General features: G+C 43.8%; 1 protein-coding gene and 1 long non-coding RNA gene across 7 annotated transcripts in view; one reads left to right on the forward strand and one right to left on the reverse strand.

The window, feature by feature from the left end:
* Positions 1–14,065, reverse strand: part of LOC307209254 — a 73,760-nt gene that overhangs the window by 40,088 nt on the left and 19,607 nt on the right. Inside the window, exon 2 of the long non-coding RNA XR_013835480.1 lies at positions 7,198–8,023. This is a non-coding gene — a long non-coding RNA (uncharacterized lncRNA). The remainder of the gene's footprint in view (positions 1–7,197; positions 8,024–14,065) is intronic.
* LOC307208570 (zinc finger protein RFP-like) overlaps positions 1–14,065 on the forward strand; it is a 32,884-nt gene that overhangs the window by 1,848 nt on the left and 16,971 nt on the right. The window contains exons 3-7 of one of the 6 annotated variants that reach the window (XM_079963304.1): positions 172–402; positions 1,428–1,450; positions 2,425–2,543; positions 3,614–3,643; positions 5,297–5,836. The exons of 2 other annotated variants lie outside the window; for them this stretch is intronic. In XM_079963304.1, the coding sequence (XP_079819430.1) occupies positions 172–402; positions 1,428–1,450; positions 2,425–2,543; positions 3,614–3,643; positions 5,297–5,814 (921 nt within the window). In that variant the 3' untranslated portion in view covers positions 5,815–5,836. The remainder of the gene's footprint in view (positions 1–171; positions 403–1,427; positions 1,451–2,424; positions 2,544–3,613; positions 3,644–5,296; positions 5,837–14,065) is intronic. 3 more of the 6 variants (XM_079963297.1, XM_079963299.1, XM_079963295.1) reach the window with 3 other exon arrangements.

Genomic DNA, 14,065 nt, shown 5'->3' on the forward strand with positions numbered 1-14,065 from the left:
AGGTGCTTGGAGAGAGCCGCCCCTCAAAATAAATGTTTACTTCTTTAGCCACTGGAGGTTTCATGTCTCTGAAAAATCAGAAGTGTCCTCCCTGTGGAATTCTCACTATTCTCTTCCTGATGTTTTGAGGGCTGAGCACCTTCCACACTCAGACCTCCTCTTTTCTTGCAGAAATTAACAGAAATGGAGAGGCTGAAGGCCATGGAGAAGTTCAGAGAACTGCGCCGGTTCCTGGAAGAACAAGAGAAACGTCTGCTGACTCACGTGGAAGAGGTGGAGAAGGAGATTGCAGGGAGAAGGGATGAGCAGCTGGCCAGTCTCTCCAGGAAACTCTCCTCTCTTGAGAGGATCATCCAGGAGATGGAGGAGAAGAGTCAGCAGCCAGCGAGTGAACTCCTGCAGGTAAGATGGTGGCAGGAACAGCCCAAGGCTCCAGGAGAAGGCTGCCCCTTTCATGGAAAGGGAGGTGATTTTCTGCCCTTTGCTGATGATTTGTCTCTGAATGCCTTCCAGCTTGGCAATGCTTCCTTCCTGCCCTGTGCTGGGCTTCGCTGAGAATGCGTTCAGGCCTCCTTCCGACATGAGCCAGTCTCTGGACCAAGCTTCTCTTCGCATTCCCTCCACAACTTCTGGGTTGTTCCCCTTCCCCATGGATACAGATCGGCCCAAAATGGTTCTCAGTCACAGTGACCAAAGAGCAATACAGAGGGGCTCATTCAGACTGCTGCTTGTCCCACCCCTTTTCTCCAGGAAAACCCACTGTTTATTGCTGAATCAGAGCAAACCTCAGCCAGGTTTTCTCTGGATTGACGTTTGCTTTGATGTTGCACTAAGGAGCAGGTTTTTCCTGAGGGAAAGTGGCAGGGCAAACTTTTCTGGGCACAGGAAAGGGAGAAGTGAGGATGAGCCCAAAGAAACACTGAGCTGTTTTATTACCCCTTTGGAGGCATTTTATGCTGCAGGTGCTTTTTTTACTTCCAGACGGAAAACATAATTTGAAATTTGGGGACATCTATGGAAGACAGTTAGGGACAGTGCCCTGGCAGGATTATCCTGTAGGCTTACTTACATCTGAATTGCACAATGCAAACTGGATTAAAATTAATAAATTATAATCTAAGACATGAGAATCTTCTATTGAACCCACAAATGTGAAATTTTCCTAAAGTGCTGGTGGATTTTCATAAGGATTTTAAAAAATAATTTCAAACTGATGTGGAAATGTGGAGAACTTGATATTGTAAAAGTTAATAATTTCAGAATGGAAAAATAAAAGCTGTGAGAAACCCAAACTGGCTGATTCCGCCATCCCTACCCAAAACCTTGGCATGTGCCAGGCAGACTGACATCCGAGGGGCAGGGTTTGAGGGGGTCTTCCTAGTGTGGCCTGTGGTATGCAGTGAATTCCCTTCTCTTTTCCCCTCTAGGATGTGAGAAGGACCTTGCAGAGGTAAGTGGATCTGGCTCATTTCCATTAGCATCACTCTTTGAAGCTGAGATGCAAGAACCTCAGACATGGCCCTCCAGGGGCTGCAGGGGGGAGACTGTAGGACTTACTCCCTGCAGCACCTCACAGGTAAAAGTAGAGCCCCCTCTTCTGAACTTGTGGCCCCCCAATTCTCCCTCCAAAGTTCAAGGTCAACTGCCTCCTCCCTCCCTCCCCACATCACTTCACACAGGGATGGGGGCTCTTTTCTTTCTCTTGCACTTTCTGTTCATGGACTTTTTGGTAATTTCAAACATCTAGAAGAGAAAGTGCCAAAGATACTTGGGAAGAGTTTATGATGTACCAATAGATTTCTATATGCAACTAGAAGCCCCCCAACTCTGGAAACTCAGCCCCTTTGAGGCACTGAGGGAGGGAAGGTCTGTTGGTCTAGAATGGGTGGGTTATTTTTCTTGGGAGCGTTTCCACTGTGAGAGGCTGAAGGTGGTCTTGAGTGGGGGGTGAAAGTCCAGTTGTTTCCTACCTCTGGAGGGAGAATCCTGTGGCACATGGAGTTGTGCCCTTCCTGGGTGAGAGGGGGGGTGAAGGGAGGGTGGAGGTTGTTTTCCTTGACCAGTTTGCAGCTTTGGACATCACTCACATCCTCTGGAGAAGCTCAGGGAGGGAGGGAGGGAGGGATTGCAGGTATTCCACCTCAGGGGTTGGTTCTTCCTTCTTGGGATCTTACCAGAGAGTTGTTATGGGGCAGCATCGTTGGAAGCCATGGGAGTCCTCTGGTGGTGTCGCTTGGGGTTACATCTTGTACCTTGAGCATCCTTACAAAACCACTGACAGCTGTCCTCAGGGGTTTTGGACTGAGGTCTCATCTGTGGTGGAAATAAACCTGTTGGGAAATAAACTTCCACTTTGTTCATGTTACTGAGATGTCCTGCAATAATTAGGGAGATGGGGGCATTAATTGTTTTTCTTTTCACCAGGTATGAGAAAAGAGAGAGTCCAGAGAAGCCACTGGCTTTCCCTCCAGAGCTGAGGAACAGGATCTTGGAATCCTATGATCTACATCACCTTGTGGAGGATACAATGAAACAATGGAAAGGTAATGAAAAATGGCTGCCAGGATTTCACACTGGGAATTCTGCTACTTCTTCAGAACTGAACATGCCAGGCTCTTATTGCATGGAATTGAGTAACCCAGGATCTCTTCCTTCTTGGGGCTCCAGCCTTCATTTCCTGTCCCCCAGAATGGCCCATGTATATTGTGAGGCTGGATCCTGTAAAGAAAGCCTGAACCAGAGTGTAGAGCAAAGTCAGGATTTTTCCCTCCCATGTGCATCTGTTTACAGTTATACGAAACCTCCTTTTCCTTGTGGTTCCCTGTCTGCACAATCTGAGTTTGTTCTTTTGGAGGTTCTCCTGCTCTGAGTGGAGTCAAAGGGCATTAAGAAGCCCCCAGTTCCCCCTCTGCCTCCTGCTCAGGCTTCTTTCTCAGCCGTGGAGCCAAGGCCTGAGCCTCAGAGTTTCAACCTCACCAGCCATTTCTCGTGCTTCAGCCATCCCAATCTCCTCAGAGTTCCCACAGTTCTTAAGAGATCAGCCCCATTCCAGGAGGGAGGACTTCCCATTGCACGAGACCCTTGGAATTACATGGCAAAGTTCTGCTGATTCTTCCTCTGCAATTTGGTTTGCTAACATACTTGAAAATTCCAGTTTCAACAGCTTTTCCCCACCAGTTTACTTGGGGCAGATGTTAAACCTTTCTTCATCCATCCAGTTCAGATCCCCATTTCATTTGTGGATTTTGAATGATTGTATTCCGCCATTTCCTAGTATGGTTTACTATTTCTGATTTCCCCATGAAATCATGGAATAGCAGAGTCTGAAAGGATCCCAAGGATCATCTAGTCCAGCCCCCTGCAATGCAGGAATTACTGCTAAACACATTCCTTAGGCCTAGTGATATTACATTCTCAAGAATAATCTTTTGGAGAATATTTAACATCACTACTTAGGCCTACAGCTGTCGTCTTTGCGTGATTTTATCTTTTGCTTGAAATAAGGAAACAACAGGTGCTATGATGTGGTGATGTTTCGTAAGAAATATTTTTGTTTTGTTTTGTTTTAGCTACTGCATTGTAGCCTGTTAAGCCTGTCTTTTTGCCTCCTCAGATGTTCAGTCATTCAGAAATCTTCAGAGAGGTAAATTTCACATGGAGACCCCAATTCACAGGAGGGGGGGGATTAGTGTTTCATGGGGGCAAGAATCTCTTCTGTACAGCTTGACTCTCGCCCTGCTGTTTGTACCACAAAGGCAGAGAGGGTGGACTTGAAGGTGCAGAAGGCGGGGAGAGAAATTGCCCAGAAGGATCAGATAAAAGAGGGAAGAGTTTCATTCCTGCCTAGAGAGAGTTGGGTTGCTTTTCCATGTGACCTTTTTCAGGACTGGTTGCCACATGTCCTCTTTTTCTCAGACAGGTCCTCTATTTTCATGATTAAAATTTCTCCCCTGGGCGGATTTTAAAAATTTGGCAAAATGTCTCAAGTTGTTTGGTTTGGTTTACAGTAACCCATGAAAAAATTTCTAGTGCATTAGACTCATATCTAAGGCACCCAGCTAAGGTAGCCTAGAGCAGAGAATTGCAACAGAGCAGCATCTTAAGCTAGCAAAATCTCTTCTCTTGTGGCTGAACTAAAAGGACATTGGCTCAGCTACAAGATCTTGGAGAAGGAATCTGGGAGGGCAAGAGTTAACACCCCCCTGCCCTTAAGGAGAGTCCATATGTACATGTTTAACAGTTTAATAAATTGTTCTGTGCACACTTGCGTTCACAAAGATGTGAACATGAGCCCAAATACTTTCATGCGGCAAGTGAGGAAGCAATTTGCATTATTATTATTATTATTATTATTATTATTATTATTATTCTTTTGTTGTTGAAAGTTAAGATCCATGGTTAAGAGTAGAAGTTGGCAAACGTGTCCTCTTTGCGTTTCAAAATATGGCAACCCTACAATTGCCTGTCATGACTGTCTTAGCCCCTGACTGGTAACTTTTTGAGTTATTCCTCCTTCTCCCAGGGAACTAGTCTTATGGTATATATTAAATCCAAGAGAGAAGCATGGAATAAGCAGTCCTTTGTAAAATTGCCCTGCCATCTTCCTCCTCTTCCTTGGCAGCAAGGCCTAAACCTCCAAGATGTTGGGGATGAAGGCAAGGAGAGGGCAAGTGGGTGAGAAAGTTGGAGAGCAGGAATAAACAGGCTCCCCACTTAACACCATTTTCACTTGTGGGCATGACGGCCCAGAACGTGACCCCCGCGAAAGTGAGGGGAGGCCTATATGTGGTTTTATGTTGTATTTTTATGCTGTGAACCACCCTGAGACCTATGGAGGAAGGGTATTTGCAATATTATTATTATTATTATTATTATTATTATTATTATTATTATTATTACTATGGGGGTCCTCATCTCCCAGCCCAACCCAGAGCTCCCCAAAGGCCAATTCCCACTGAGATTGTCAAAGGAAAGCATCTTCTCTCCTCTCCTGCCTCCTCCAATTCTCCTCTTTCCCCTTAGATAACACAGAAGAGATGAGAGGAGGGCAGGCACAATATACACTGAATATAAGAAAGTGAAGAAAACTGATTTAAAAACCCTCAAGGAATATATTTATTCTGATGAGAGTCTGCAAGGAGGAGTCTCAGTCTAGCATGCGATGCAAAGAAATCCCCTTGATCTGAAGGGGAATCTGGGTTTTTGGGGTGTTTTTTATTTATTTATCAGGATGTCTGTTTCTGTCTCTCAGTTGACTCTGCCTATTCTTCTCTTTCCCTCATCTTCTCCCCAACAGCAAATGTCACTCTGGATCCAGACACAGCCCATCCTGTACTCATCCTGTCCGAGGATGGGAAAAGCCTGAGTAGGGGAGACAAACCTCAAGCCCTGCCTGACAATCCTGAGAGATTCAATGCCTGGCCTTCTGTGTTGGGACGTGAGGGATTCACAGCAGGCAGACATTTCTGGGAAGTCACTGTGGAAAGTGGGGGGTGGTGGGCTTTGGGGGTCGCCAGGAAGTCTGTGGAGAGAAAGGGCTTTTTCGGCTTCAATCCTGAGGAAGGGGTCTGGGCTGTGGGGAGGTCGAGAGGGGAGTACTGGGCCTGCACCTCCCCTGATCCCTCTCCTCTGTCCCTGAGGGAGGAGCCCAGGAGGATCCGGGTGACTCTGGACTATGAAGGGGGACGTGTGTCTTTTTCTGATGCTGACACAGGAGCCGAACTCTACACGTTCTCAGGAGCCTCGTTCTCTGGAGAGACCCTCCTCCCTTTCTTTCTTCTGTGCAGAAATGAAACCCACCTCATTATCTCCTGAGGAGACTAAATCTGCCTCTCAGGCCCAGCAGGAGTTTCTCTCCAGAACAGGAGGGGAACAAGTGGAAATTGCAGAGCTTTGAGAATCTAAAAGATAAAGTGCGAGACTGGCTTCATTATTATCAAATACTGGAGGTCTATAAGTTGGACAGGAAAATTGGCTTTCAGGTGGAAAAATCAAAACTGGAAACAGAATTGTTAGAGTCCAAAACTAAGAATTTATCAAAAATGTATAACTTGCTGTTGAAGTGGAATACACAGGATGAAACAGTTAAATCAGCTATGATTAAGTGGGCACAAGATATTGGACACAACATTATGTTCGCTGACTGGGAAAGGTTGTGGACCACTGGTATGAAATTCACGGCATGTAATGCCTTGAGAGAGAATATTATGAAAATCATTTATAGGTGGTACATGACCCCAGTCAAGCTTGCAAAAATTTACCACTTATCAGATAACAAATGCTGGAAATGTAAAGAAAGTGAAGGTACATTCTTTCACCTCTGGTGGACATGCCCAAGGATTAAGGCTTTCTGGGAAATGATATATAATGAAATGAAAAAGGTATTTAAATATACCTTCCTGAAGAAACCAGAGGCCTTTCTCCTGGGTATGGTTAGCCATGTGGTGTTAAAGAAGGACAGAACTTTTTTTATGTATGCTACTACAGCAGCAAGGATTCTTATTGCAAAGTATTGGAAGTCACCAGATCTACCCACCCTGGAAGAATGGCAGATGAAAATGACAGACTACATGGGACTGGCAGAGATGACCGGCAGAATCCGAGACCAGGACAAAGAGACAGTGGAAGAAGATTGGAAGAAGTTTAAAGACTATCTTAATAAATATTATAAAATTAATGAAGGCTAGAAAGATATGGGTTTAAAAATCAGTGGTTTATAGGGGCGTTGTTTAAGGAAAAAGAATAGAATTTGCAAAAACTATGGGAAATATGGGAATGGATTTGCTGATAAGATAAATGAGATTAGAATACAGAAGGGGGAGATGTGAGGAGGTCGGAGAAATTAGGTTTAGAAAAGAAGGTTTGAATTTATACTTGTTTTTGTTTCGTTGGTTTGTGTATGTTTTTACTGTTGTTTGTGTTTATATGTTCTTATTTGAAATCTCAATAAATATCATTTTTTTTAAAAAAAAGGAGTTTCTCTCCAGACCAGAGTGACTGACGTAAAAAACATTTACCCGCCAAGCGCAGGTTGGGCAGTTTTCTAAGGGCCCTTTGAGAGGATTCATTCCAGTCAAAATCAGCAGAAATAACAAAAGAAAAATGGGTTGCTCTTGCTTTGCATTTTCCTTCCTTTTCCCAGAATTCCCTCTGCAGCTCATTTCTTAAAGAGACAGTCACACTAATAAATTTTCTCACCTTCAATCTTGTTTTCCTTTTGAGATGTCTGATTTGGCAGAGGACGAGACTCTTGATCCCAGGGTTGTGGGTCTGAGTCCCACGTTGGGCAAAGGTTTCCTGCACTGCAGGGGGTGAGACTAGATGACCCCCAGGGTCCCTCACAACTCTGCAATTCTAGGAAACCTTCCTTTACCACCATAGCTTATGCAGCTGTGAAAATGCAGGCATCATTGGATTTATAGATGACTAAAAAATGAACTCCTTCACCCACGTCACGCAGGAATAGCTCCTTGCTCTGGAGACCTCAGACGGGAAGAGAAAGAAAAGGAAATTGAACAGGGCATCATCTTCAAATGCCCTCTGTAGAAACAGCCTTGCCATCTCCACACATTGTCAGAAGTAAACCTTCTTGCATTGAGCAGGGCTTCTGCTCAGTTAAATGTGTTTTGAGTGGATGCATTAACGTTCCTTCTTCACAGGCTGGATTCTGTCTATCAGGGGCATCAAATGGGGTGTCCTCTGGATAATGCTGGACTCCAACTCCCCTCCGACTCATCCAGCATGGCCAGGGGTCAGAGAGGATGGGAGTTGCAGTCTGGCAGCTTCCAGAAGGGGCCCCATGGGCTGTGCTGCCCCATACATTACGCAGGACACCTTCCCTGTGTTCCTCAGCCCCACCCCAAATACACAGTGCTCCCCCAAGGAGCGTCATTTCGGCACCAGGTGCATCTGATTTCTCTCCTTGGATACTAACAGCTGGAACAACACTTGCCTGTGGAATTGACCTCTCTCAAAGATCAGGCAGGACTCTCTGGCTCCCCTATCAGGGCCGCTGACTACTGACCTGTGCAGCCTGCTCTCCTTTCCCTGCGTTTTCTTTTTTTCTTTTTTAATAGAATATTTATTAACATTTTCAGAAATAATACAATGTAAAAATAAAAAGAAAAAATAACAAAAATGCAAAAATAAAAACAATTAAAAACACATAGAATTTCCATTACTTATTTTCTTTTAACTTATTTCCCAGACCTCCTCATACCTCCCTTTTTTGTATTCCAATTCAGATTATTAGCTCAGCAAATCCTCACCATTAGTTTTTACTTATTTCTAAACCTTTTTTTCATATTCTCTTAAGCATTACAGCTGGAAACCACTTAATTTCTGTCCAACATCATTCTAACATTCATTAATTTTACAATATTTCTGTAAATAGTCCTTAAATTTCTTCCAGTCTTCTTCCGCCGACTCTTTTCCCTGGTCTCGGATTCTGCCGGTCTTTTCTGCCAGTCCCGTGTAGTCTATCACCTTCATCTGCCATTCTTCCAGAGTGGGTAAATCTTGTGTCTTCCAATACTTCGCGATGAGTATTCTTGCTGCTGTAGTTGCATACATAAAGAAAGTTCTATCTTTCTTTGGCACCAATTGGCCAACCATGCCCAGGAGAAAGGCCTCTGGTTTCTTCAAGAAGGTATACTTAAATACCTTTTTCAATTCATTATAAATCATTTCCCAGAAAGCCTTAATCCTTGGGCACGTCCACCAAAGGTGAAAGAATTTTCCTTCAGTTTCTTTACATTTCCAGCATTTGTTATCTGATAAGTTTCTTTACATTTCCAACATTTATTATCGGGCAAATGATAGATTTTTGCAAGCTTGACTGGGGTCATGTACCACCTATATATCATTTTCATAATATTCTCTCTTAAGGCATTACATGCCATGAATTTCATGCCGGTGGTCCACAACTGTTCCCAGTCAGCAAACATAATGTTATGACCAATATCTTGTGCCTACTTGATCATAGCTGATTTAACCGTTTCATCTTGAGTATTCCATTTCAACAGCAAGTTATACATCTTTGACAAAGTCTTAGTTTTTGGTTCTAATAGTTCTGTTTCCAATTTTGATTTTTCCACCTGAAAGCCAATTTTTCTGTCCAATTTATAAGCCTCCATTATCTGATGATAATGAAGCCAGTCTCGCACATTATCTTTTAATTTCTCAAAGCTCTGCAATTTCAATTTATCTCCTTCTTGTTCCAATATTGTGTCCCTAGTGCTGGTGAAATGGCTTATTCCCCCCTCACCCCACTTTTCATCCCCAAAACAGCTCTGTGAGGTTGACTGGTATCAGGAACAGCAACTGGTCCAGGGGACTCTGAATTCATATATATATATATATATATATATATATATATATATAATTTTTATTAATTTTCCAATAAAAATTTATGCACAATTAAACATCAAATTCTCATCACATATCTTATTTTCTTTTATACTTCCATCAACCTGTCTGATAATTTTCCGTAGTTATCACTTATCTTCACATTTCTTAATTTAATATTGCACTATATAAATATTATCTTACCATATTATTTAAGCAATATTTCTACCAAACCTTCTTACAGAGCTTCCTGAAAACTTACAAACGTTATATCATTATCACATTTTTTTTTAATATATTCTGTAAATTTATTCCAGTCCTCAGTGAATCTTTGGTCTCGTCGGTTCCGAATCCTCTCTGTTAATCTGTCCAGTTCTGCGTATTCCATTAATTTCATTCTCCATTCTTCAATTGTAGGCATTTCTTCTTGTTTCCACTTCTGGGCCATCAGATTTCTAGCTGCTGTTACTGCATATAAAAATACTTTCTCATCCTTCCTTTTTATTTCACAACCTAATATTCCTCGTAGAAATGCTTCTGGTTTTTTAACAAATGTATATTTCAACATTTTCTTTAACTCATTATATATAATTTCCCCAAAACACTTCACTTTTTTACATTCCCACCACATATGATAAAATGTCCCTTCTTTCTCCTTACATTTCCAACATTTGTTGCTCACCTTATACATCTTGCTTAATTTAACTGGTGTTACATACCATCTGTATATCATTTTCATAACATTTTCTTTTATTGTAGTACATGCAGTAAATCTCATCCCATCCTTCCACAGTTTTATCCAATCATCAAATTGAATATTATGTCCCATTGAATCATAACCATTATTATGGGACTCTGAATTCCTAAAGCTAAAAAGGGACTTGAACCCAGCTCTCCCCAAGCCCAAGTTTCTAGGCATCTGGTTGTCTCCCCCTTTCTGCCGCCCAAAGTCAACGAGGGCCGGTTGAAAAGTTATGCATTTACCTGCTTACACATATTGTTAGGACCTACCTTATTTTGGTGACAGTAAGTTGTTTTAAATTGCTTTTAATTATTGTCTTTAATGGTTGTAACCATGGGGTAAAGGGCTGATTCATAGCAAGAATAAGAATAAGTGGGGAGCTTTATCCTCCAAGTCGCACTCCAAATTTAATTTCTTAACATGCTAAGCAACTGGGAGCTGCTTCTCTCGCCCAGTGGAGCAAGCAGTTTGCATTCTTTTCTTCGTTTTCTCTGCTCAAATCACAAAGGCCTCATTTTCTGGTGTTCTCTTAAGTTAAACGGGTGGTTGGAGATTCTCCCCCAATCGGGGCATTTGCATGGCTCTATTGTGTTATTGATGGGACGCAGGTGGCGCTGTGGGTTAAAGCCTCAGCGCCTAGGGCTTGCCGATCGAAAGGTCGGCGGTTCGAATCCCTGCGGCGGGGTGCGCTCCCGCTGCTCGGTCCCAGCGCCTGCCAACCTAGCAGTTCGAAAGCACCTCCGGGTGCAAGTAGATAAATAGGGACCGCTTACCAGCGGGAAGGTAAACGGCGTTTCCGTGTGCGGCTCTGGCTCGCCAGAGCAGCGATGTCACGCTGGCCACGTGACCCGGAAGTGTCTCCGGACAGCGCTGGCCCCTGGCCTCTTAAGTGAGATGGACGCACAACCCCAGAGTCTGTCAAGACTGGCCCGTACGGGCAGGGGTACCTTTACCTTTACCTTAATTTTGTTATTGCTCTATTGCCATCTGAAGGGGCCCTCTCGCGCAAGAAGCAGCAGTGGAGTCTTAGGGACCCTCCAAGTGTCCATATTTTCCAGGAACAGACCTGGATTTACAGAAGCCATCCCAGTTTTGGATTTGAACCCATAATGTTCCGCTTTTCCCTGGGACATCCCTCTTTTTGTCAGAGAAATGTTGGAGGGTAGGGAGTTATGCGACCCCACAGCCAAGGAGATAAGTAACTATACAACCTTTAGAAGACATCTGATGGCAGTTTTGCATAGTTTTTTAATGTTTAATATTTTATATATGTTAGAAGCTGCTCAGAGTGGCTGGGGCAACCCAGTCAGATGGGCAGGGTATAAATATTATTATTATTATTAGAATAAAAGGTAAAGGAGCCCTGACCATTAGGTCCAGTCGTGGCCGATTCTGGGGTTGCGGTGCTCATCTCGCTTTACTGGCCGAGGGAGCTGGCGTACAGCTTCCAGGTCATGTGGCCAGCATGACTAAGCTGCTTCTGGCGAACCAGAGCAGTGCACGGAAACGCTGTTTACCTTCCCGTCGGAGCGGTACCTATTTATCTACTTGCACTTGATGTGCTTTTGAACTGCTAGGTTGGCAAGAGCAGGGACTGAGCAACGGGAGCTCACCCTGTCACAGGGATTCGAACCGCAGACCTTCTGATCGGCAAGTCCTAGGCTCTGTGGCTTAACCCACAGCGCCACCTGCATCCTTAAAATGTTGTATAAACACCAACAATTGGGAAACACTGGCCTGCGAGCGCACCAAAGGTGTCATGGGCTTTGAAGACAAGGGAGAAACGTGCTAAGAGGCAGGCATGTTTGACAAACCCTCACCGTGATCAACTCCCACCTGGAAACCTAAGTTCTCACTGTGGAAGGACGTGGGGATCCAGAATTGGCCTCCACAGTCACTTACGGACTCACTGTTAAGACTGTGTTCATTACTCGGTTACAAGTGATCACTAAAGAAGAAGGTGAAGAAGAAGAGACTAGACCATGAAGCAAGGGATGCTACAAGCCTTCAAACTGCATGGGAATCAGAATTTGGCCACCCAGTTTAAGATCACAAATGGGAGGGAACCTGGACCACTCCCTGCCCCTTAAAAGCACCTCTTCAACTCCCTCCTCCCTGTCATCCCAGGAGCCCTCAGGCTTCCCCTGGGCTGCTTTTACATAATAAACAACGACCAATTAATGCCATGCCTACTTTGGACCTGAGAATTAAAAAGAAAACCTCGCAGTACAGCCTGCACCACAAAAATCACAGATCCACGGCTTCCTGACGACACTGCAGCCCAAAAACATGGTTGTCCAAATTTTAAAAAGCTATAAAGATTATCAAATCCCACAAAGTACTGAGCACAATATAACATTGAATCATAATGGTACAAAATAACTCAGCAAGCTGACATTTATTAAGAGTTAAACAAAGGTTAGTGTACTAAATATTATTTCCCATTCTAGGTAGTTTGCTATAAGAGAAATACCAAAGATGATTATAAAAATATTATTAAAAATAATATAAAAATATTATTTTAAAAAATGATTTCATTTCTAGATCAGACAGACAAGATTTCTTTTACTATATATCTTTATCATATACGCACAAAGCTTCTATTTTGGGGCCATGGTGTCGCCAGGAAGCCATGGATTTGTGATTTTTGTGGGGCAGGCTGTGCCCATGGCCATGATGTGTGATTTGATGGTGAGTTAGGGGTAGCCCGATGCAAAATCCCTGAGGATCCCTGAGGATCCGTGCTTTGCTACCATGTTTTTGGCCATTGCAGCCCCACAAGACAGTGGGTGCATTATGTTTGTGGTGCTGCCTACAGACTAAGATGTAGTCTAGAGTATCATGGTGGTTTTATTTTCTTTCAATATAAAAACCATAGGAATTCATGAGGATCCATGCCTCGGATCCATGTTTCTGTGGTGCTGCAGCCCGGCAAAGTGTTGGATCCACGTTTTTTATAGTCTAGTCTGTAGGCGTGGCTTCCAGATGTGCTTTGACACTAGATTTGTTGGAGTTATTTTTTTAAAAAGTGGAGGATCCATGAGGATCCATGTAGATCCACGTTTTACCTTTTTCCCGATTCCCCCCAGCACTGGATCAGGCAGGATCGGCAGAAGTTGTGCCCACACTCTGGGATAGTCACTAGATCCTTAAAATATTCCAGGTAGATGGAGCAAGTGGCTTCATCATGAAGACGCTGGATGTGACCCTCAAAAGCAGCCATGGCTCCCACACCCCAAAGAGCCAAGTTAACTTTTGCTTTCTCCCATTTTCAGCCACTGGGAGTTTCCCTTCCTGGAAATGACTCAGTGATCACGTGTAGTAATATTGATGAATAATAATTGCCAAGATAATGCACCAGGCATTCCTATCTAGGGAAGGAGCTCCATAAGTTGCCTGCCACACCACAGATGGTGCCTTCTGCCAGGCCATTGGCCCATTGAGGTCCGTATTGCCTCCACTGACTGGCAGCTGCTCTGCAGGGTCTCCAGGCAGGGGCCCTTCCCAACCACACCTGGAGATGTCCTGGCCAGGGATGATGGGAGTTGTAGCGTGAAGCAAACAGTGGGCTCCAGGTAGGCAATGCTGAAAGTGTCCTTTTCAATCTGAAGGTCTTTGCCATGATGCTAAAAATGGATTAAGTCAAAATTAGCAACCAGATTTTTAGGAGTTCTCTTCACGGAATCAAATCCTGCTGTCCAGGATGAGCCTGTGACTTGGATTCAGGAACTGAGTATTTACCTATCAAAAAGAATGGCCAGATTGACCAGGTAATGCAACCAGTGACCATTATCAGGTATCCCGGCAGACTGCCCCTTCATTGATGTATGTATGATCTATAGGGGTGGACTTGAGCTTTAATAAAGATCATGCTTACTAGCTGTTTTGCTTCTCAATATTCTCTGGTTGGCCTTTGTTATTTTTCTCCTACGGATAGTGAACCTACATAAGGACTCCATACAGGCTCTAGGGTACCCC

The sequence above is a fragment of the Podarcis cretensis genome (assembly GCF_951804945.1).
Source record: "Podarcis cretensis genome assembly, chromosome: 2".
Classification (NCBI taxonomy): Eukaryota; Metazoa; Chordata; class Lepidosauria; order Squamata; family Lacertidae; genus Podarcis; species Podarcis cretensis.